Genomic DNA, 25,612 nt, shown 5'->3' with positions numbered 1-25,612 from the left:
CATCGGCCCCAACAACCTGTGGGCTGATTTTTATGTAAAACACTCGGGACGGTTTTTCCACGAAACAAGAGGATGTGACGTATCTGCACGTTTGCGAGTACTTCTGCCTAGAGCTCATTCTACGCCACTACAGTCAACAATGTGCAACACGAGACAACGCAAGCTGTGAAATGGAGATGTATAATGGCAACAAACGACTGGCACCCACAACAACACCAACACAAACTACACACAATATTTAAAAAACAAAAAATAAGTTGTATCTAGTGAAGCCTGTCTGACCAAGCAGGAAGTGGTCTACGTCAGGGGGAAACCATGACGACTTACCATCAGCAGGGCATGCAAATCATGGAGACCTTCGATTGCTTTTGGGGATCAAAACAGACCCACAACTTATTGTTGTCATAGAAACATAACCCGCGTGTAGCCTTCTCTCACCAGTTCAGCATTTTTCTCTCTCACAGCACAAGTGCTTCATCCCAGCTCTCTCCAGCCACCCCGCCCTGCCTGGCTAATGTTCGCTAAAGCTTGTGATTATTTGCTGGTTCGTTACGAAGCACAATGCCGAAGTCATGCAGTGTATTTAAGTTAGAGCTGGTTGACTATCTTTGGGACTTGCTGGAGGTGCTGTCCCTCTGTATGTGTGTGCGTTTCCCTGAGAACCTTGTGTGGAGACGCGGCTTGCGACAGGTACGGCAGAGGCACAGTGCAAGGGGAGAATGTTCAGTAATAAATACATGGATAAAGATCTTGGACAGATAAAACGGTGTCCGTTAATGTACCTGGGTGTCCAGGTACAATGTATAGTCACGTGTGGGAAACACAGGAGATGAAGAGATGAAGATGTTTCATAAGACTTGATAATTCTTGCCAGCTGAAAGCATCTATACATTTCTGCCTAACTTGGCCTAGTTTGACACATGACTGCACCTATGTGCAACATGTTTATTTTCATGCAACTCAGATTACCTGGGAGGAGGAGGAGGAAGAAGAACAAGAGAGAGGGAGAAGAGGGACCGGCAGCTGAGTTATCCTGCCCATAAATATTCCATGTCATATATGAGTTTATTGATGTTATGGAGCCAGCTAGCTTCTTTTCCGTGTGTTACCTGCAGGATGTCCAGCACAACGTTCAAGGACCACATGACCAACAGAGACGCCATTACTTATGCTTCCTGCAAATATTAAGATGCAGCAGAAAACTGCATTCATGTTTGCATCAGAGTGTTTCCATATGTTTGTGTTCCTCCTGAGATCCCACCAGTTGGGAAACGCTCACTGACAAACAACCTCAAGGATGTCTCAGGACCCTGTACCGAAGGACACTATGAAACATGTATGAGATGCTCACACGTACACATTTCTACATCTACAACATTATTTCCATATTTGCAACAAAACTGCAATCCCCCACTCTGTTATGTGGTTATTTTTTATGACACAAATGCTGCTTTCTTCTCACTCTGATTATTTAATTAGTAGTAATTTAACATGCTGATGTTAAAGGGGCTATATGTAAGATTTTACATATATTCATCAATCAAATATAATTGTTATTGCCAATGTATGAGGAACTGATAAATTGAGACCTTCTCTTCCTCCACTGCCTCTAACAGCCTGTGGGCTGATTTTTACGTAAAGCACTCGGGACTGCTTTCTTTCCGGGAAACAAGAGGATGTGACGTATCTGCACGTTCGCGAGTACCTCTGCCGAGAGCTCATTCTATGCCACTACAGTCAACAGTGTGCAACACGAGACAACGCAAGCTGTGAAATGGAGACGGATAATGCCAACAAACAACCGGCACCCACAACAACACCAACACAAACTACACACAAGAATAAACAAAAATAAGTTTTATCTAGTGAAGCCCGTCTGACCAAACAGGAATGTGACGTCAGGGGGAAAACTAGAGTCAACATCGGCCGGGCAGCGTTTTTTTCTCTCACAGCACAAGTGCTTCATCCCAGCTCTCTGCAGCCGCCCTGCCCTGCCTGGCTAATGTTCGCTGATGCTTGTGATGATTTGCTGGTTCGCCGGTGTAATTTGCTGTTTGGTCACAAAGCACAATGCCGGAGTCATCCAGTGTATTTATGCGAGAGCTAGTTGGCTAACCTTAGCATGTTCGCTAACATTATGAGTGTGTATGTCAGTTATCTAGCTTGACAAAAAACCTTGTCAGCTAACATGACAAACGGTGTTGATTTTGTAAATTATGTAGCAAAACAAAGCAAATGTGTATAACTACTGATTGTTTTCTATTAGCCAATATCACTGCATTACCCACCTAGGCTAAGGTTAGCCAGCCAGCTTTAAGCTGGAAACAAGCTACCGTTAGCTTGTCTGCTATCGCGGACGATTTGCCAGTTAGGCAAAATAGCAAAACACAGATCCATGCAGTGTAGGTATGTTAGAGCTATTAGTATGTCAGTGTTGTCAGTCTAACTTGACAAATATGGACACAATGTCTCACAGTTACCACCTTCCAGTGAGCAGCTGACTTCATCTGAGGCTTTTAATGTGAAACAGAATTTGCATTAAGAACATAAAGCAACAACATACATATTAACCCTGCAGAGGGAGTCGTCTTAATTCAGTATATTAAATATAATAACAGACATGGGGATATAAAATCAAAGTGTTGCCTCTTGTCTCAAATAAAAGAATAGAAGGTAAACACAAACCCTGGCCGCCATGTGAGGATTTACGGAGCGTGCACACATACAAACAAATGGTAACTACCTTAGGGAGACATGGCCCACATATCCACTGTAGATACAGCTGGAGCAACTCAAATGAGATGAATGTTTAAACAATAACCGTTTTCTACTCCCCCGGCCCTGCATGTTTGAAGAGCAGGAGCAGCTCTCAGAATAAACTCCAACATTTGTGGTTAATGTTTGAAAAGCTGCTGAAGTGCCTCCCAATTAATTTAAACTGCGCTCTATATCTCAGCCCGCTCGCCTCCTCCCGAGCCATGTGACCCCGAGGATATCTGCCTGCTCACTGTGTGACACTAATGGGCACATTCCTCCCTGAATCCAGATTATTACCACATCACACAGTCACACTGATGCAGAGGTGCACACACACACACACACACACACACACACACACACACACATACTGACCAGACCACACACACAGGCTGCAGCCACAGCCTCCACACAGCTCCGATAACAAGCAGCATTAAATCATGCAGAGTCTCATTAAATGGATCTCACTGTTGATGTAATTATCAAAATATCATCAGATTCTTAAAGGTCAAATTCTACATGAAGAACATCAGCAAATAAAGCGTCAGCCTGCTGCGGATACTCGGGCACTCATCCAGATGAGAAGTGATGCTGCGTGATGTTTCCATATTAAATGCACTTAATAAAATGAGACTATGACACACATTCATTAGTAACTTGTTTCCTACCTGTCAGTGTCATGTTGGTGTAGAGAGCAGGGTGTGTGTACGTGAAGGCACCTTAAGAAGAAAAATTATCTTGGCTAACCCTTAATAATCAACACCTGAAGCATCAGTTGAGGTAACTCAGGCTGAACTCTTATTTACTTTGTCGGATCTTTGTGCTGTAACATTTTAAGTGGCTCATTATAAAAGGAGTGATGCAGGAGCAACCACATGGCAGGCTGTAAACTACACAAGCTAAGTCTTAAAAGGACCTTCAGGTTTCATCGTGAACACGCTTTTTACCAGCCGGTGTCTGCCTCCTCTCACAAGCAAACAGAAAAGTGGTCAATGCAGCTTCAAGTTTAACATCAGTGTTTCTCTGATGTTCTACAGCAGATGTTCCCAACCCTGGGTCCGCAGACCGGTACCAGGCCGTAGGTTGTTCAGTGCCGGGCCACGAAACCCAACAGTCTCCGTGACATTCCAAACATACGCAGAGTCAGAACCGTCACGTGGGCTGTGTGAAGTGTGCAACCGCATAGGGCCACGTGCCTCTAAAGACACTTCAAAAGTCGCCCAGTTCAGCTGGAAAGAGCGAGGACCTGGCAACCCTGGCTTCACCTCCCATGAAACTTTGATCATGAAGCCTAATGCCTCTCTAAAGCTCTGTGTTTATCAGTCAAATATATGAACCACACAGCATATGGGCATATGACAGCCTGTGGAGACGAAGCTTATACTTTAACTGTGCGCAGAAATACGGACAGATCGCAGCGTTATTGATTCAGGTGTGAGCATCAAAACACACACAGGTCTGCGTGATATCTGCTCCCTAACGTCTGTCTCCTGTCTCCCGCGCGGCACGATAACTCTGATAAACTATGCGTGGATCACCTCCAGGTCATCTCAGTCACAGGGTGTGAAGACGTATTTTATGCTTTATGAAGGGTTTTCACGGAAATATGGGACAGATCGCGACCCCATGAAGTCAGGGGCAGAACTCTGATAAAACTCTGATGAAGTGTTCTTACACGTAAAAGCCTCATGTAGGCTGATACAGGTGTTTGTGTGGTGCTGGACTAAAACAAAAAGAAAACATGGATGAAGGTTCCTTATGAACAGTCCTGTGTAGTCTTAGCCATAACAGACACAAGCAGGACATCGACAGACAAGCTAGCAGCAGCTCAGCTCACAGCCCCTTCAGGTGTCCATTGTCCTCTGACGGAAAGCGTAGGAGAGACGTAGGAGAGGTTTTTAACCTCAAAATGCTTTACTAAGAGACGGTTTTAATCACAGGGTTTGTGTGGAGAGGTGGAGTCGAATAAGTCAGCTCCAAGTGAAAACTTCTTAAACACCAAAAACTGGAGTAGTTTGGTAAAGCTTGTATCCTGTCATGCTGTTGCTCCTGCACATAAACTGTACAAAAAAATGGCCGACATGACAGCTCCCTGAAAGTGAAGCCAAACCCTCTCTATCGCCCCCTGCTGACTGGCTGCAGTATAGCTCATAAAGCCCGCCTCCTCCATGTTAACAGATGGGACATGAGTCAAACTATAAAATCAAAACACATGTCAAATACATTTTTCTCAGACATGGTTTCTGTCATTATAGTTAGTTCTTATCATGCTGATTTATGTCACAGTGTTCATTTTTCTGACAAGTTTACTTTTAATTAGTTATTTGATGCTATAAAAAGGGGGCGTGGCCTCATGATTGACAGATCTGTCTGGGGCTCCTGCAGCGTTCTGTTCCCGAGTAGCAGAGTAGAGGAGGAACGGCGAGAGGAGACGTGACTAACACTAACACTACAGTCATTGAACTTTCCATAAGCGTGAATATCTGCTTAAGACCGACACAAGAAGCTGTTCTGCTGCAGACTGAGCCCACCTGAGGGCTCCAACACGGCGAGGACACCTGAGGGCTCCAACACGGCAAGGACACAAGGTAAAGGTGTGTTTAGGGTAGAGGAAGGGGCAGGACGTCAATACTTCGGCTCCACCAGCCGATATCTACTGCACACGTGGGTCAACTTGTGGTATTCTTAACTGATACTTAGAACCGTTAACTTTTAGGGTGCACTCCTTCAGGATATTAGCAGAATTGTTCTCATCAGTGCAACTGAAGCATCAACTTGACTGCTCTCATACTCCCTGTAAAAACTAGCTCTGCCATTAAGAAGACCAAGTGGACAGTAGCGGTGCTAACCATGATGCTAATGTGGATCCGTTTATTAAAACCATTTATTCGCATGTTAAATATTCATGGGTCAGATTGCTTTGAGGGAAGTCTCCTCCACACGCTCTGAATTACAGGCCTCACAGAGAGACAGATCACCACCAGCTGATTGTATATAAACATGTTGGAGTCTCACTGAGGTGGGGAGAGGTGAGCAGTCCCACAGTTAAGTCCAATTAACCACACTGAGTGTGTACGTGTAGTGACAGGTCGGTAGCTACAGCTGCCAGAGCATCACACAGCAATAGATCTCCCTCTGTGTGTGTGTGTGTGTGTGTGTGTGTGTGTGTGCAATATGTAAATATAACGTACGGTAAGCACCTCAGGACCAGGGGGCAAACATCAATTATTCAACCTTCTCTGCAGGACAAACAGCACAATATAATACAGTCACCGCTCATCACTGTAAGCTGCTAATGTTTAGCTCTTTTATTTTACAGTACATGTAGGAGTGCTTTGTTTTTAAAGACGTGAGCGTTTGCTTAAACGTCTCCACGCGCTGAACCCTGTTGGGCCGATGATTAACATTTCTCAAACACTGCTGGAGTGCAATCTATGCCTCGTGGGTGGATGAGCAGCGCTCATGGGATATCTGCTGCGATTGTCTCACGTTCCGCTCGGCCTTAGAGGAACAGAAAGGAGTGAGAAAGTGTGTCACTGATCCTGGAACACCTTCACTTCAGCCTGCACGTAAAGTTAAAACAGTCACATAAAAACACAGAGAAGCTATTTCACAGCAGATGGAACAGGCTCCAAGAAAGCCTGAACTGTGGAGGAGACACTTTCTCTGTTAACAGCTCAGCAACTGTATCTTATTTTAGAGCCACTGTTCTCATCAGTATGTGAGATTTCTATCACAACAAAGGAAAGTTCAAGGAGAGTGTGAAGCAAATTCTTCCCAGAGAGGCTTTTGATGCACGGCCTCAAAACAACAAATAAGTCCCAATACGCCCCAGCTGGGAATAAATATTGTGAATATTTCTATGAAATTATCAGATTTCCAGCATCTTCCTGCTGTTTGTTTAATTGCAGGAGATGATCTGAGAGAGGTGAGAGACAGCAGAGAAGACGAAGAAGAAGAAGAAGAAGTGTCTCCAAACTTGGTCAGAGAATCGGTCACACCCATGCTGCTCACATGTTTCAACTAAACTGTGACCCAGCAACAGTCTCCTGTCAAATAACAATGAAAGCATTCATATTTCAGAACCACGCTTTGATCCATTTAAGGCTCCATGCTACATAAAGTCCTCTCTAAGATAAACAGAGAAAAAAAACAGGCATGCTTTAACACGATTAAAGGCTACTGTGATGCTTCACCTTGGATTGAGCTTTAAATAACCACCAGGTCTCCATTCTAACTCATCAAACACAGCAGCGGTCAGTGGCTCAGCGCTTCACAATATGAAGCTGTAGGAACCCCTCTTGTGTCATTTCTGGACTCTGGAAGTGTCGCTTAGGTTGGTTGGGGGAGACGGGGCAAACAACCCTGGATCATTAAAGGAAGGCTGACTTCTTTTAAACACAGGACATCAGAGAGAGGGTGTGGGTCTTCAGCTTTGCTTTAAATACCTCAGCTGAGCACGCCTGTCTAATGTCCAGAAGTAGACTGTGCCAAAATGTCAGTGCACATAAGGAAAAGCCAGCTCACCGAACGTCTTCTTTTTGACCTTGGGGACGCTCAGAACACCAGTCCCCTGGGAGCGCAGTGCCTGTGCAGGCACGTATGGGTACACAAGGTCAGTCAAATACGAAGGTGCACTACCATTTACTATTTTATAAGTTAGCAGCAGCACCTGACAGTGTGCTCTAACCTGGACAGGGAGCCAATGAAGAGATGCCATCTGCAGACAGCAAAGACTCTTCTTTGGCAAAGCTGACTTAAGGACAATAATCGAATCTAGGAAACAAAGGCATAGATAAGAACCTTCATTATGTTACTTAATGTATTGTACACATGTCATGTTAAACCATGATCATCCTGCTCATCCTAACTCAGAAGGTTTGGTGCATCAACAACCAAACTGCTCCCGCTTCACAACTCCAGGAGAACGTGGTTCAACTCCTGTTTGTGTCGTTGTTGTCGCTGACTTTTATTTGACTTAATAAAGTCCCACAACATACATAACCAGTTAAGTCAATTAGTGTAGGTTTGTTTTGTAATGTATGTTATTATTATTTAACACCAAACACATAATCTAAACCTATTTTAGGGCCCTAAAATAATAACTGAAAATGTGATGAAATGTCCAAAACAAACAAAAACTATTTTCTCAAGGGGAAACATTAACCTAACAAGAGACCCAAGTTAAGATCAAACCGAAAACATCAGACACAAATGACATATTATAAAAGGACAAAATCAACACCAAAAGTAAAATCAGTAAAAACAGTTCAAATCTGAGCTTATACAGAAAAGTGGAAAAATGCAAAAGTGCAATGTGGAGGTGTGCAATGCGCAAAAAAGTAGTGCAAGTGAAGCGACCTGAGTGATAATTGCCATTAAGCACATGAATTTCACTTATGTAATAAATGAGACATAGAGTCGTTCAGTCTTCCACACACGTGCCTCAAACTCATCCCAAGTGGATGATTCTGGTATAATCCAGTAGAGCATGAGCTCTCCGAAAGTATAACCAGATTGTTTTTAAAATTGCAAAAATTACAATTGTAAACTGTGTGGGCAGCAAAAAGATTAGAGTCATCTTAATAAAAACAAAGTAACAAGCAGACCTGAGGGGTGCACTACGAAGCAGGATGTGGATAGCAGGATATTGAGGTAACTTCAGGGTTAACTCCGAGTGTTCAGTACTACGAAGGTGGTTCAGTTCTTACCGGGGTAGATGCTGAACACCTAACCTGCTCTGGAGCAGGTTATGTCCGAGATAAGAGATCAACCTGAACTACACACTACCTACTGACCAATCAGGTCACTTGATTCAGGAGCTCTGTGAGCTGATGGTGAGAGGGAGGAGGGAGAGAAAGAGGGGTCAAACACTTCCGCTTTACCGTCTGATTTCATGAAATATATTCATGAAAGATATTCATCGTGCTTTACTGATGTACATCTACAACAGAGACGGATACAAACACTGAAGCCTCAAGTACTTTTGTACTTATAAGATATGAAAGTAAGCATTCGTACTGCTTTTTATTTTTATTTGCTCCACAGTTTGATACGGCTGAGAGAGTAAGTCTGAATCTGTCATTAACGCAACAAAAATAAATCTGTGAACTGTATTAATCTAATGTAACACACGTGTTGTAATAGATATATGTGCTCTAATGATGGAACAGTGATATTATTTGTGCATTTACACAGTCTGCGTTTTTTTGCTGTTTGTCCTTCCTGCAGCTGCAGCTGCAGCTGAGCGATGTCAGTCTGGATTCTGTGTAACTTCTTCATATCTTTCTAAAATCATAGTTTGCTCTGAGTTTGTAAAATACGCCGATCAGCTGACGACAGACCCGCTGTGTTTAGATTGGTCATTTGCTCCAAACGGCCCTTTAATGTGAACGTGCCTGGGTTAATGTGAAACCCTGGGTTGACTTATGGAGTTAATAACCAGCGCCGTGTGACCGCTCAGTGTGATCTCCTTTGTCAGGTTGAGTGAAGCCGGATCAGGAAAAGAGACCCTGGGTCTGTTGAACTCGCTTCGTAGTGTCGGCCCCTGACCCGAGAGGGGGACCTAGATCTTCATATTTTGAAGCAAAGGGCCACCGACCAAAACCACAGAGGAGCTTTAACATGCTGAGGTTAGAGAAATGAATCAATCACACCATAATTATAAAACAGAAACAGACACAGGAAGATGATGTGACATTAGAAATAAATATGTGGAGGGATTATAATCTGATAAATAATTTGAACCCTTTTAGTGACCCTATAATAAGGTAAAATGGAGTGACCCATAATTTCATTTCTGTTCTTTATAATCATAAAGTTCAATTTAGAACAAATCATTTTTTATTCTGACATCTTATTGACAAAGTGTCACATTCATGTGTATTTAAAATACAAGATTGAGTGATCACGTGATTTAATCTAACACTATTGATTCCAAAGGGTCAATAATTGTTCTGCTGTCCCTCTTAATAACCCCTGACCTTTGACCCGCTGTACATAACCTCAGGGCCGGTTTGGTTTGGGATCATGTGATCAACTCAGACTCTGGACTTCACCCTGTTTGTATAGAAGCAGGCAGCCGCATGTCCTTGAGCTGCGTGCCCCGCCCTCATCCATCACCCCCTGAGAGGACACACTCCGGAGGAGGACTGAATCAACGCCACCTCAGCGATGTGAACGAGGACTTTCTAAACTTTGTAAGGGACGCCCCCTCTCACCTCTGACATCTCCTCCTCAGGATGAGGAATCGTAGATGCCACTCTGAATCCCGATGCTGTCTCTGCTCAAAGCCGAGGCCCGCTCTGTCTGCTCAGCCCGCCTCCACATCCCTCAGGCTGGACAAATAACGTTTGGTCAAGTGGACAGAAAAATAGACCTGGTGCTCCCAATAAAAAACATTTAGACAGTCTGCTGGGGATGAAGCTGCTGTCACATCAGCCTCCAGAACAATACAAACAACTGTAAGGTCTCACAGCGTGCTTTAGGAGCAGAGTTCTTATTCAAGCAGTTCCGGAAATACTTTTACCTTAAATTGACATTTATTTAAAGCAATAGTTATAGTTTTGTTCCATTAGAAATCTGCCATAGGTCTTTAAAAGTTTTACACCCATCATAACGAAAGTTATCATCTCTGTTTACAGATTCTGCACAAAAATGTGGGACTCCATAAAAACACGGCATTACAGCTGGATGGGCGTGGCTTTGCAGGACCTCACAGTGAGCACGTCAGCGAGCTCCGTGACCGTCTAAACTAACGTCTTAACTAAGCAATTCAATGAATTAATTATTGCTGTGTATTATGCAACATTGCAATGTTGATATAAAGAAAACACACTGCAGCACACACACAATATTTGCTGTGCAGTTATTGTTTGTTTGCTTGTCAGTCATCTGTCCATAAAAACATTTGTTGCAGTGTAATCAGTTTGAAAGTGTGCCAGCCTCGTCCGTTCACACAGATCATTCCCACACTGGGGGCTCTCTGCGGTGGGAACCCATGATGAAGCAGCTAAAGCTTCAGTGTCCTGACCAGAGAACAGTGATGGGCTTTGTTCCTGCTCCGCTCCCATGGGACCCAGTTTGGCTGATGGCACTGGGCTTGTGTCCATACGGGGGGATCCGGGCCATCATCCAACATACAGCGATCCATTAAGAGGACACTATCTGTGCAGGCATATCCCATTAAAAGAGCTCTCCTGTGGGGATTAATAAAGTTGCTGATGTGCTTTTGTGCTGGGATGGACCATGATGATGATAAGTGTTAGGACGGAGCACCTGGTGAGGTTTGATGAGCTGCAGTGCTAAAAACAATCCCCAAGAGGTCTGCCTGCTCTACACCCTGTGAATTCTAATTAAAGGGTTGGTTTACCCAAAATACAAAGGACAACACATTTTCTCTCATACCTGCAGTCATATCTGCTTTTGTTTTTTAGCTGTGTCTTTGTAAATGGAGCTGCAGGAGCAACAGCATGGCACGATGTAACCTTTACAAACTGAGGTTAATTCTGCTCCTCTCCGAACTAACAGACCGACCCGGTGATTAAATCAGTGTCACATTAAAAACATGTGTCTGCAACATGTACAGCATTAATAAATAGGTAAACAGATAGTTTTGGTTTTATGTGCCGAGGTTTTCAGCATCTGTCTCTGACCCATCTTTCAATAAAATGCAACAAAGATTTTTTTTTTTACATAAAACCTGCATTACAACCTGGGACCATGGAGTTTGACCGAGACTTTATAAGAATGATAACCCTGAGGCTGTTGATCACTTTACTGCACTTTATTGCGCGCGGTCATGTGTGAGCCTGTGGTTCTGTAATAAACAGTACAAAGAAGCCATTAGTAACAGCTCACTGAATAATTACAACAACATCAATAGTCACAGATTAATCAGATTAATGACTAAAACACACAAGGTTAAAACTAAATGAAACAAGTGCACTAATCAGTCACAGCTTAACCCAGGCATCAAGCAGACACTTAGTGACTTAATACACATAAATTACAGACAGTGAGCAAGCGTTATATACACACATTAAAATAATAACGTATCAATTAAACAGAACCGGACTGTTCGGCGGCATTCGCGCCAATAAAAAGACATATTTTACCGCAATTAATAATCACAATCGTTGCAGCATCATAACGTGACATTATAAACAATATATCCAGCAATAAACATTTAACTTACTGATCTCTGGACACACACACTCGAACCTGAACAGAAATGGTGAAAATAAATGCACTTATAAACTCAAAACAGGAACAGGGAGTCATTCCTGCCTGTGGCCATCAGACTCTCCAGCTCCTCCCTCTGACTGTCTGACACGAAACACGGATTCTCAGCTGTGCACTGAACTCTGTACATTCACTGGAAAACAACTTGTGCCATAATCCAACTGTGCAATAACTCATCTGTGCAATAATCTCACATACTGCATCTATACTGTTAATTAACAATGTTATGTTTCTGTATTTACAATTCTATTTAATTCTGACGTTTATATTTAAATCACTAAAGAGCCCATTTGTCAGCATTTTTATATTCTACCTTTATTTCTTCTTATTGTATATATATACTGTACATATTTCTCACTTCTATATATATTTCCAATATTTCTTCCTGCTTCTTCTCTGTGTCAGAGCAGCTGTAACGCCCGACTTTCCCTCCAGGGAAAATTAAAGTATTTCTGATTCTGAAATCGCCTCCCGTTTTGGAGTTTCTAGCTGATTTTGCCCCAACTACACCCTGTGGTCGCCGACTCTTTTATACCTGTTGCAAAAAGCAGAAGTTTTTGATGCATAAAAAGCATTTGCACTTTGTGCATAAAAGTTCAGACTGAAGGAATTAGGTCTCTGAAATCATAAGCGGCACAATTCCCAGAACCCCCCCGATTGATTATTATCTATGAGGCATGGGACCACTCGCAATACGTCCCTTATTTTCTCACGCTGAAGGTGCTAACCACTTAAAGAGAGCTGCTAGCAGGGCTTCAGACTCTAAATGCTGAGAGCGGTGAAATTCCTCTCAACTCCACCGTGTTGGGATGGAGGCAGAAACATGTCGCAAAGGAAAGACGAATTAAACCAGAATTATCTGCATGACTTGATCCACCAGCAGTAAATGAGAAAATCTGTTATGCAATTTGGGCAAACAAACACTTTTTAATGAACAAAACCTATTTCTTTTTATTCAATTTCCACTTTGTTCAAAGAAAAACCTGTTTCATGTTTTCATTTCTGCCTCAGAAGCTCCACAGCTGCAGCCTGAGCGCTGCAAACACGAACGCATGCGTTATTAAGTCCGTCAATCAGCTGCCAGTTCAGCACAAGCCTCAGATCCAGTCAGTCAGGCAGGAAGTCAGACGGCCGGGCCAGACGAGGGAACAGCTGGCCGCCACTTTCAACTCAGTGACGCTACCTGGCTTTGCATCAACTGCTAGAAACACTCAACTCTGCCAAGAGCTGCATGTGGCCGGGCAGACAGACGGGCTGTACCCAGAGAACGAGGTGAAGGAGGGGACGGGACACGCAAACTGCTGCTCCAAGAGGTCAGCCTCCACAAACCCCTCACTGAGTGTCCTTAAAAGCCTCGTAATCACCTCTCTATCACGGAGGAGCCGGAGGGATGAGGGTGGAAAGGTTTAATGGCACTAATAAGGCCCAAGGAGACAGGTGACATCATCCTGTAGGCCGACCTGCCACCCAAAAAGGAGTGCAGAATTATTCCACGGACATTATTCACATCTGAGTTTAACTGTCAAACAGTCAGGGGAGACGGGGGCCGACTGACTGTAATAATATTCAAAGCAGTCACTGATGTAGCTCCTGTGTGTGCGTGAGCTTAATATGTGTGTGTGCATGCATACATCTGAGGATGATTGACTGAAAGGGAGAGAGTTATGAAGCCGTTCTCTCTGTGTGATTTCTGCCCCCCTCTGATTTTGCTCATCAGCAGCCGATGTCAGTGTCACCATCAGGTGGAGAAGCAGTGATCAGGGGGCTGGATGGGGTGAAAGCAATCAATAGTTGACTTCGGGGGGGCAGACGGAGCAGCCTTCATCGTGCTCATCAAAAGGCTACACGCATACAGACCTCTGGGACATGTGATGTGGAGCTCATTGACATGGACTCCATGCTGTCAGTCCTTCTTGCACTGCATTAGGCCTTCATATGATGCAATGTATTATCCCTTTTAAGACATTTACTGTGGCGATGGAGGTTAAGAATGAGGGTTAAAAGGTGAACACCACGGCAGCTTGATCAGCGGCCCCCAAGCATCACAACATATCTAGGTTCTCTTCCAGTGACAGCGTTACACGTGCCGGGCTCAGCGGTTACAAGTTACGTCTTGGAACAACGATAAATGATGATGCTTTCCACTTAAGTACCAGCATACGGATTTTGTTAAATAACTCATGAACTCTTGAATAAAACAATCCATCCAACCATTTTTTTAAGCATATAAAGGGTCGGGTCAAACCGGCAGCAGACTTAGCAAATCGGTCCAGACACCCCTCTCCCCAGCGACGTGTCCCAGCTCCCTCTGGGGGATCTTGAGTTCTTCCCAGGACAGACAACACAGACCGTGTTCTGGGTTTACTTCAGTGTGATGATCCTCGGGTCCCAGCTCATTTGTTTTGTCCGTTTTGTGGTGCAGTTCCTGTCTCTCTTACCCGTCAGCTAGGTCCATGTGAGACGTCACCTGCATTTAGAGACGTCACCTGCTTCTTTGGAGGGATTTCCTCCTGAGCAGCGCCTCTGGACTGCCCACCTTCAGCAGTCATCTAATATTCCCCAGCTCCGCCTCCGTCGCTCCTTCTGCTCCTTCCACCAATCACCGTTAGTTATTTGTGAATACGATTTTTGTATGCATTAATGTTAACTTGTAAAGAGGCACTAGGTTTGTTTTAGTTTGGGAACTGGGCGTTGTTTTCTTATTTTGGATTTGCACCACATTAAGGTCATTGTCTTTGTTAGCTTCACACTGGTTTAGCCCTGCTGCTGAGGGAGGGAGATGTTTTGATTTGTGTGTTTTATGATTCGGTGCCACCTGCAGCCCTCTGCTTTTCTTCGCTGCCTCATCTGACTCCTCTTTTTGTTGTATCGTGTGTTCTTAAATTGTTGGTTTGTAACAATAAATCACTTGTTTTCCTGCGTACATTGGCGTTATGTTGCTTCCCTTATCCCTAGACCTTTCCTGGGTTGTAACTCCCATACCCACTCCAGCTGGTTCCTTTTGATGTAAAGGAGCAGTCAGTACCTTACCCTTTCTCTAAGGCTGAGCTACTCATAACGACTCATATCAGATTGTTTCTGTGATCTCATTCTTTCAGTCACTACACAAAGCTCACGACTAAAAGCGAGGGTTGGAATCTCGATAGAAAGGTACATGTAAAGCTTTGCTTTCCAGATAAGCTCCCTCTTCACCCGCACAGTTCAGTATTACACTTCAATTACTGCTGAAGCGGCACCAACCATTCTTTAGCTTTAATGATATTTTTTACCCTCAATTGTGTACAAGACCCTGAGCTACTTAAACTCCTTGAGGCAGAAACTGCCTGCTCTGCCACTATATAGTGACTTACATTACCCACAAGTTAATGTTGAGAAACTCATTTATGTTACGTCACTTAAAGGTGCTATATGTAACTTTCAGAAAATTCTAGTGACAGGTAGTGAAAGGTCCCCATGATTCGCATGCCCTGCCGATGTTGACTCTAGTTTTCCCCCTGACGTGGATCACATTCCTGTTTGGTCAGACGGGCTTAGATATAACGTATTTTTGTTTTTTATTCTTGTGTGTAGTTTGTGTTGGTGTTGTTGTGGGTGCCGGTCCTTTGTTGGCATTATGCGTCTCCATTTCATAGTTTGTGTTGTCTCGTGTTGCACACTGTTGACTGTAGTGGTGTAGACTGAGCTCTCGGCAGAGGTACTCGCAAACACGCAGATACGTCACATCCTCTTGTTTCACAGAAAAACAGTCCCGAGTGCTTTACGTAAAACTCAGCCCACAGGCTGTTAGGGCCAATGGAGGAAGTTGGGGAAGGTCTCAATTTATCAGTTCCTCTACTATCCCTTCACACATTGGCAATAACAAATTATACGTGATAGAAGAATACATGTAAAATCTTACATATAGCCCCTTTAAACAGAAATCAATAAACTTCATACTCAAAATTGTTTTAACACATAAATCAAAGCCAAATCTCCTGAATGAACGTCACATGACATGACATGACATACCTCCTACCTACCTCACCTGACTTCAATGGCACATCAGAACAATAAGCTAGAGCGCATCTTCCAGAAATGACGCGTCATACTACGTTATATTTTGAAAAGTAGGGCCACTGGTCTGGCTGCATATTGACGAGCAGGTCGTGAAAGCCGGCTGCTCCTGCAGGGTAAACTCTTACAGCTATCTCTTTATTCCCACCATGTCCCACATTCTGCCTTTCTTCCCTGTGACAGAGCGACACGGCTCCTGTGATGACAGCTATTAGGACTCTGGGGAGGAGAAACCAGTAAAGAGAGTTTGATTTAGGTACTCACAGTTTTTCCAGGGCAGCCAAGCCATAGAAGGAGCCGTTCCTCAGCAGGGAGATCTTGTTGTTACTCAGGTTTCTGTTGGAGATACGAGGCAGAGACGAGGTGAGCATACAGAGCGAGAAGAAGGAGGTATACATTTGTAAATCTCACAAAAACAGAGCTGCAGGAAATTACTTATTCAAATGGCTGCTAAATTGTTTATCCTCTGCCTGTCAATATGCTGGTGAGAGATAAGGATTTATGCCTGATGAGATTGGAGCTGTAAATTACTCATCCCGGCCACGTCTCTGTCTTGTTTATGGCCGTTTGTGGATCAGATGGGTAATGATCCAACACCACCCCCGTCCTCCACTCCTCCATGTCAAAATATCGCCTAATAGAAAAGCTCACAGAAACGCTGCTTCAGCACAATTCAATCATCCATAGCTCACATTACAACAGTAAACAAATCAATGAGACGCACCACAGGGATCTCTAAGTGATGGATTAATATTCACAGGCGAGGCAGGGCCTCCGTTCAGACTGTTCACCGACAGTCATCGCCCTGTTTTCTCTCTGTTTTCAATGAATTATGAGGTGAGAAACTATGTGTTCTCTGAGTGATGCATTTGTCGGGCAAGAAAAGAACAGCAGTGCTTGGACACGACTTCCTGTCGAGGCACACACACACAGACACACACACACACACACACAATCCCGTCACATTATTCACAGTGGCCTTGAGACTTGAGCTTTCCCTCAAACCTGAACACACCAGACAAGAACACCATCACATGAACACACACACCACTTGTGTTACACACCTTGTACCAAAACCTAAACTTACAGAAGTGACAACGTGTTTCAGGTTCTTACAGTCGCTAACAAACATTAGTCGATGTATATTTTTAACTACACAGTTTGCCAAATCTTTATTTGTCTGCTAAGGAACAACTTCTGTTCATTCAATACCAACTTTACCTTTGGAAAGGCAGAAACACTCTCTCCTACAGCCTGATGGGGTTAATTAGGCCGATACTGATCCAGATTTGTAGCTGACTCAGCACAGGTACTCTGCTTTCTTCTAGTACGACGGTTCTTGTGTGATGCTCTGCTACATGTGCTGCTTTTCTCTTGTTCTTCGACCTATAGGATTGTGTTTGTGTAAGATGAACTTTGTTTTATTGTAAAATTTCTCCTACTTCCAAATCAAATCTTCTCATTGAGGTCTCTATTTGCAGAAAATGACGACTGGTTGAGAAAACAAAAAGATGTTTTTTCAGAGCTGGAATATTGCAAAGAAAACAAGTTCATGTTCCTGTTTAAACAACAGAATACTGATGTTTTAACTCAGGAAGAGTTCACAGAACAATATCCACCACCAGTCTGTCACGGTGCTGCTGGGTGACGTTCGGCCGCTCTTGGAGCAGCTCGGCTTTGTTCGATGGCCTGTGGATTGGGCGGCCATGACAGGCAGAGAGAGATGCTGATTTAAGGAACATTGGGAGTGTCTCCAGAGCTGTATATCAGCAGTTGCATGTTTGCCTGTATCGCATTACACTGGAAAACATGCAGCCTTGGTGTCGATAAATCTGCGATAGATTCTGATTTCAGATCCTTTCCAATGTTTCTCTTTGTCTAGTCATACCAGGACAAATTCCGCAAACAAAAGGGTTATTCTAATTCCAGCACATAAATGCACCATATCAGCGTCCATGGGAGTCATCTGTGAATTTGAAGAATCAATAAATAAATTGATTATAGCCTTTCAGCTGCTGTAGTTGCAGAAGTTGAGGCTTTAATGCTTGAATCAGGTTAATTTGTGTCCTGTCTCTGAATGTGTACGTACGATTGGTAAAGTTTGTCTGTAAAGAACATTTAAAGAGTTAAAGGAATAATTATTTTGTAAAACAACATGACTTGTTTCAGTAATTATTTCGTGGTGCACAGCAGACTCGTTGAGGTAATTGTGACTTTTGAAAGTGTCACTACAGGTTGGGCATCTGGAAAAACGAACCAACAGGAAGTGCACAAGCAGAAAAACACACAAACTTCAGCGCACACAGTCCAGTCCGGTGTTGTGTTAGAAATCCCACAGCGACTTGTTAGACTGCATAAGGCCGGCATTACCTGCTGCTGCACTGCAGGAGACGTTTCAGACATGAGATCAAGTCAACTCATCCACCCAGAAAATAACTTCCACTGTGTTTGTCCAGTAAAACGCAGACTCACTAAAAACGAAGCACCTGAGAGCCAGTTAGTGCAGGATGCACAGTGATACACCGGGACAGCACAGGCAGAGCAGTGATCCACAGGAGGATAAGACGTGTGTGTGTGTGTGTGTGTGTGTGTGGTTTACAGAGAGGGGGGACTGACTGTGTGTTCATACTTTCAAGCTATTCAAATACATCAGGCAAAGTAATCATTCTACCCATGGTGGCGACCCCGGCCCCGATATGTGGAAGAAAATAGATGCATGGATAAGGTTCTTACTTTTTAAAGTTGGGTTGTATGAAGCACTTTTATATCGTCAGTGTGTTGACAACAGAAGATGCTGGTCAGTAAGGCCTACGTTTGGAGTACCAGCATGAAAGCTAACCTATATGCTGCTGTGGGAAGCAGAATATTATTGTAGCTACCTAACAATGGCTCACCTAGAAAAAATATGTTAAATTCAGTGGTGTAATGTAATGTAGTTTTTATATTTCTATCAACGTCCACTTTCACTTCATTTCTCATGAGAATCTTTGTTTCTCAAAAATAAATCTGGAGAAATGTGATGGCCTCGAAGAAGAAGAAGAAACGAGGTAAATCAAGTGCAATCGTGCAAAGAGGGATTTCAAAGCTGCTGTTTCCCTTTTAAGTCGAGTCCAGGCGTCAGATGTAAGCAAGTAAGTGACTATGTGAGTATAATACCCCTCGGCATCGGCATAGGGACGAGCTACTCTGGAAAAAGAAGACGCTGGTGAAGAAGATGGCCGGGTGGACAAACAGCCCTTTACGTAGTTCAGACTTGTTTTGTTCACCTGACTGAATTTTTTAGGTGGTTTACAGTTAAAATGATATGATGATACTTAAGTTCAGTAAATATCAGATACTTTAGGACTTTTAATCGAGTGATATTAGAACGGCTGAAGTCTTTTTCTGCGATCATATCTGTACTTTTACTCGAGTATGGCTTTCAGGTACTTCATCCACCTCTGGTTAAGCTGTTTATATCATCACAATGTTTTCACCGCGTCACCATTTAACCTCAGACGGTGTAGAAGAAGTGGACAAAGCCTCCAGGTCTGCAAAGTGAAGCCATTGCTCAAGTGTCTGAAACCTGCATTCTTTCTAATATCCATCAGGGGGCGGTTATGCTCCCATTTACACTCAAATAAACCAGGGTGTGCATAAGGCATGGCTACCTTGTGAAGTCTTTACCATGTACGCCCGAAAAATGTCCCATTCAGCGTTCCTCCTCTGTTTTTTGCTCCCAGAAATCTGCAGAACATGAAGGATACACCTTGCTAACCATGCTAACCTCCCGCACTCCTCTTCAGCTCCACCTTCTTGTCCATATGGCTACTTATGGCTCCAAAAATCAAAGACGGTGATAGTTAAATAATTTAAAAATGTTAGTACACAGACAAACTGTGACGTCCACTTCTTATACACAGTCTAAACAGACCTTTTTCTTTGCACTGTTTTCTCCACCACAAACTTCCTACATGTGCTGTGCTCTGTGTTATGCAGGTCAGAAGTTTGGCTCAGGAGTTTATGGAAAAGATGACAAATAGGAGAAATAAAAATAAGTGATTATAACAACTACAAAAAAATGCCATTCGTATTGGAGAAAGGAAAATAACTTTACAAAGGATCCAGAAGAAAAACTGTTGATGTTGTTAACCTGACTTTTACTAAGGTCCAAAACTATTTGTCTTCCTCTGAAAGCTGGCTTCTCCTCTCCTCTCCTGACCACAGACACTGACACAGTCTTATACAGAGCTGAGAGATGCAGTGCAAAAGGACACGCCACTGATGATTTATATTCCGTTTATTCTGCAGCCCAGTTTCACATCATTTTAAATACACCTTGGATGTCGTTTCTGGATTTCGTATCTGCTGAAATATTGATCTCTGCAGCCAGCTCTTAAATCATCGGCTGCAGGCAGAGCTGCTGTGTCTGTGACGCTGTGGCTTTGTGCATGTACATGTCATCGCCTGGCATGAGCCCTTCTTTGCATTTGTGATGTTGTGTATCTGCTGTCAGCACATTGCCACACACACTTGCACAAGGTCATATCCCTCCATCTCTCCTCCACCACCTTCCTTTAACAAGGTTTCTGGGAGTGATTGGCCGGGTTAAGGTGGAGAGGGGTAATTGGGATGTGTCACTGGTCTCCTCTGTGACGACAGAGAGCTCATTATGGCTGCAGGGAGCGTCTACTCAATCCTAACCCTGGGATTAAGCAGTGGGATCCCACAATGCATTGTGCTGAACGGGCAGATTGCTGTTAGGGGAGCAGAGCAGAAATGTGGACAATAAAAATGTCATTTTGAAGTCTCCTACGCTGAACAAGCCCACATGCAAACTAGTCACCAAAGGTTTGGTTAATTTGGCCCAAAGATGTATGCAAATTGTTTCTTTCCTGGATGAAACAGACAAGAAAACATACTCCACATTGCATCTGTGTGTGTATATTGTGCTGCTTACTGTAACAAGCTTGCCTCTGCATATTCTTGGGGGAAAGTACCTATCTCTCCGCGGAGTGATAACAACTGTCTTGGCAGGAAAAGCAGGATGGAAAATAGGAAGTCCCCGCTCAGCTAAAGGCCAGGATGGACACACACTTGTGTCAGCAAATGTGTGTCAACACCAAGATTGTATTTACATTTTGGTCAGCCCCAAAGCAAACGTCTAAGAAAATTACATCGAAACTATTCAGAGGTAAACTTATTTAAGACAGATGTTGGCCACATGATGAAATAAGTCAGGTAGTGCTGAGGACGTACAGAATAAAATCAGCAGCAGCGATACCAGGTACATGTGAGGCCTGCCTCCTGTAGCTACCGTGCAACACCTGTCACGCCTGCAATTTTTGGACTAGCCCCACAGTCCGATGCAGTAAGCAGTGATAACAGGCGGATTTACACCTCAAAACTCACTGTAACTTTTTAAACTGATATTATCATTTCAAACTGAAGTAAATAAAAATCATCTTTTTGTTTCAGGCTGATTTTTAGCTTTGATTTCACTTCCTTTCTTCAACCGTGTCTGGATGAACTCTCCTGCTGCTTCCAGCTCCTCGAGGCTGACCAATGCCCAGTGTGATGAGCTGTTAGCTCGGATCAGTACCAGGATTTCTCTGATGAACACCAACTACCGGCGTTCTGTTTCAGCTGTGGAGCGCCTGTCCATCTGTCTCCGCTGAGTGGCAGTTCCACTGTATCTAGCAAGTCTGTCTTACTACAGCGCTATGAAGCCAAAATAAATGTTTTAAACTGAGATTTAAAGTTATAAATGTCTGTTGAGTCTCTATCTATCTCTGAATGAGGTAACACAATTTTTACTGAGGCTATGACCCACTGATTAAAGCCTTTGCATTTGCAGTATATATTATTATTATAAACTGGGTGTCTGGAACCAACCGTGGATGTCACACATGCAACACTGTCTGGATATCTGGGAAGTGTGCTCCTGTAATTACTGTTTATTAAGAGAACAAAACTGAGATCATTGAGATTATAACTTCAATTTTTTTCACATTTCTCCCTACAAGATGAAACAAGCAAACCACTTTTAAAAGCCTGTTTTTTAAGTGGAGTTTGGTTTGACCGTGCCTAATGCTATCTCAGGATGTCAGGACATCTGACTGCTGACAGGCTTTTGGGACAAAGCGTCCCGGGAATGTCTCTATCAGCATCAAACATTCAACCTGCCTGAATACAGAATAGCACAAACATGCATTATCATGTGACCTGTTGCATCTTTATTTGACTTTGTCTGCCATCAGGACGAATGAAAAGTTTGCGTTGCTTCTGGTGTGAACACAGTTTTACACAATTGCTGCTTTTGGTTTTGGAAAGCTAATACTAAAGACACTTTCCTCTTTTGTTACTTATAAAAAGTGCATAATAAATTATTTTGTCATGAGCAGAAATCAAACAGTCCACAGGCCTGCTGTGTGTCGTTACAGCTGCTGCTGCGCGGATAAAACCTCCTCAGGAGCGAGTTTTATCCAGCAGAATCAAACATGTGGGAGCTTTTAAACTTCACCTTTTTGCTCACAAATCAATCAGAATACCTCAGCTGTGTGGGAATGGACTGTGAGATTTACAAGCGGCCATTTAGGGAGGCAAAAGAGTACAGCAACAATTCATATGGATTTTTATTGTTGTTGATCCAGACATCAATATCCTGCTGGGCTTCTGTCAGTTTGGATTCATCTTGACACAAAGCTCTCAGAGAGCAGAAAATTGCAGCAGATAAAAGCCAGCGTGGAGTCAGCTGGACATGGAGAGAAACTACTCGGGTCAATTTCACAATATTTCACACCCAGATTTATTGAAAAATAACCAAAGCCTCACAACAGCTTCAGATTCAGAGGCCAAGTGGAGATTTTGAAACACTGAGCTGCTGCGTTGAGATCGCTGCTTCATCCTCTCTCAGCTAAAATACAATAAAAAATATAATAGCTGCAGCGTTCGTTCTTTTTGCAACAGAGAGATTAGCATATATCAAAAGTAAATAAATATAATGTATAACAAAATAAAGCATTGATTTACATTGCAAACTGATTCAAAAACATGTCAGATTTTTGTTTGTATTCATGAATTAATTTCAATACTTGCTTGAATTATTCTGGTTTATTGGCTTATAAAACCTCTTAGCTTATATTGAACAGATTGTAGGGGTTTGTAGCACTTAAAAATACTCTGAAAGTAAGAGTTAAATCCACTCACACTCAGCATGGATGGTGTGATGAAGTGAAGGTATATAACGCTGAGATTATGGGATACCAGGGCTGTCACTGTGTTCTGTCCCACGTCTCCCTGCTGTCCCCCACACCGCTGCACCTCCCTCTGCGGACGGACGTCCCACTCAGGGACAGGCAGCCTCTGTTTGTGCAAACTCAAGCGTGTCCTGTGCTCTGTGTGTGTGTGTGTGTGTGTGTGTGTTTGTGTGTGTGCGTCTGCTTGCCGACCTCTGCATGCCTCTCTCAGGCTTCTGCGTAACGTCCAGGAAATCACAGGAAAAACAGAATTAAACTTTGTGTAAACAGCGCCTGTCAAACTTCTGGAGCAGCTGTCAGACTCTCTCTTTACATGATCAATTATGTTCTGTGTGGATCGGCTCTCGGTGAAGGAGGAGTGATTCAGCATTGTCTCTGCGGGCCGCAGCAAATGGTTCATGTCATCGCCTGCCTGCTGTGTTCAAGTGCCAGCCACAGGCAGACGGTTTCTGACCACCAGTTCACGTCTTCTAAATGTTGCTGTTTCATAATTCTCCCACATTTCTTTGGTGTTTGTGTGCGGATTCGGTTTTATATAAGCTCATGAGGTTAAAACCGCACAGTTGGTGTAGCTGGATAGTTTATTCCTGTTATATCACATAAATGCAAGTCTTAGTAGACATCAGAGCATGACCAGACCATGACAAGCTTCTTGATCTCGCACATCACATAATGCAGTTTATCTCTAAAATTCTAACGCCTGGATCCCACAGGATCCGTGTCGCGTTCCGTGTGTGCCACGGTTCTGGTCCATCAGACGGCGCGAGCCCTCGCCCACAGGAAGTGTGCCTGGTCCGCAGCGCAGCAGAGCGCTGGCCCAAGCAACTGGATTCGGGAAATCACAAGATCGTGGGAGAACTACATTATCACACGAGAAGTGCGAAATCACGCAATAACATCAATGTTAAACAGAGCAACACACAACCAACAAATCAGTTTGCACTTCCGAGGTTGATTATCTGCTCTTTTGATATAATTCTGTGATTTTTGTGCTTCTAACATGGCTGAGGACACTACTTAATTAAAAGTGTTGTTTTTTCCAGATTTCAGTGTGTTGTTATGAAAACGGAAAAAACATGAGTCTGTACCGGTCTGTACTTGGTGTTTTATTGTGAAATGACCGGATGCTGGATGCTGTATTCGTCTGTGACTTCCTATTTGGAACGATCTGCTCTGTTCAGCTTGACGCGTGCTTGAAGCAGTCTCCGTCAAAAATAGACCCGGCACGAATCTTTGCAGAGCAGAGCGGAGACACGCTTCTGGGACGCGCCGGAAAGCGTGAAAAGCAGCTAGCCAACCTCTTTGATGTTTTTCGGGGAACACCTCAGCCTCGGGTTAGCTGCTGCTGTGACAAGGAAATAATTCTGGGCTCTGTTGAGCAAGCAACGTACATCGCCGTGTTGCTACCCCGCAACGCAACAATATTCAAACTCTATGAATTTTTAATACTTTGAGCTCACTCATTTTAAAAAGGGGATTCTTGTAAAAGTGTTTGAAATATATCCATGATGGCTACATGCTTGAGACACGTAGCTTAACAACTGAGGGTAGCTGTTACATCACGTGATAAAAAAACAAGCATTCTCTCCTGCTGATGATTTATAAAGAAGACATGTAAATAGATGAACGTCATTTGTATTACACTGTAGAGGTGTTGATGGGCCCTTCAAATATGATTAAAGGGGAACGGTAAATAGCGACATATTAATCCTGAAAGCGATTTTTCTATCTTACCTATGTCGAATAAAATGATTCAAAGTTTCTGGTGTAAAAATCAAATTCAAGCAGGACAGAACAACTGAGAGCGGCTGTCACACAGCAGACACGTATTAAGACATTTTGTCTACACAAAGCTTTACCATAACTGGTAAGCTAGTTAGCCAGACATGCTCATGATCGCAGCTTTTATTCTGAAATAAACACATTCAAGTCTTTGCACGGTGGTCCAGTGGTCAGCGCTGTTGCCTCACAGTTAGAGGGTTCCTGGTTAGAATCCCAGTTCAGACGTAGTGGGCCTTTCTGTGTGGAGTTTGCATGTTCTCCCCATGCATGCGTGGGTTCCCTCCGGCTTCCTCTCACAGTCCAAAGACCGGCTCATTAGGTTCACTGGTGACTCTAAATTGCCCGTAGATGTGAATGTGAGTGTGTAAGGTTGTCTTTCTCTAGCTGTGTCCCAATTCAGGGGCTGCATCCTTCAAGTATATTTGAAGGCCGGTTGCGTCACAGCGTCAAAGGCTGTTCCATTTCAAAGGCTCCTTTAAATTGACTGTAAATAGACTGTACTTATACAGCGCTTTTCTAGTCTTTGCGACCACTCAAAG

General features: G+C 43.4%; 1 protein-coding gene across 1 annotated transcript in view; it reads right to left on the bottom strand.

The window, feature by feature from the left end:
- The window catches only part of LOC138588487 (adhesion G protein-coupled receptor A3), a 207,760-nt gene that overhangs the window by 169,655 nt on the left and 12,493 nt on the right, over window positions 1-25,612 (bottom strand). The window contains exon 2 of the mRNA XM_069658635.1: window positions 16,318-16,389. Within this exon, the coding sequence (XP_069514736.1) occupies window positions 16,318-16,389 (72 nt within the window). The remainder of the gene's footprint in view (window positions 1-16,317; window positions 16,390-25,612) is intronic.

Source organism: Semicossyphus pulcher, unplaced genomic scaffold, assembly GCF_022749685.1.
Source record: "Semicossyphus pulcher isolate SPU_LCO1_2020_fin unplaced genomic scaffold, fSemPul1.0.p SCAF_12, whole genome shotgun sequence".
Classification (NCBI taxonomy): Eukaryota; Metazoa; Chordata; class Actinopteri; order Labriformes; family Labridae; genus Semicossyphus; species Semicossyphus pulcher.
The sequence above is the reverse complement of the archived record's forward strand: the minus strand, read 5'-3'. Positions and strand labels throughout refer to the sequence as shown.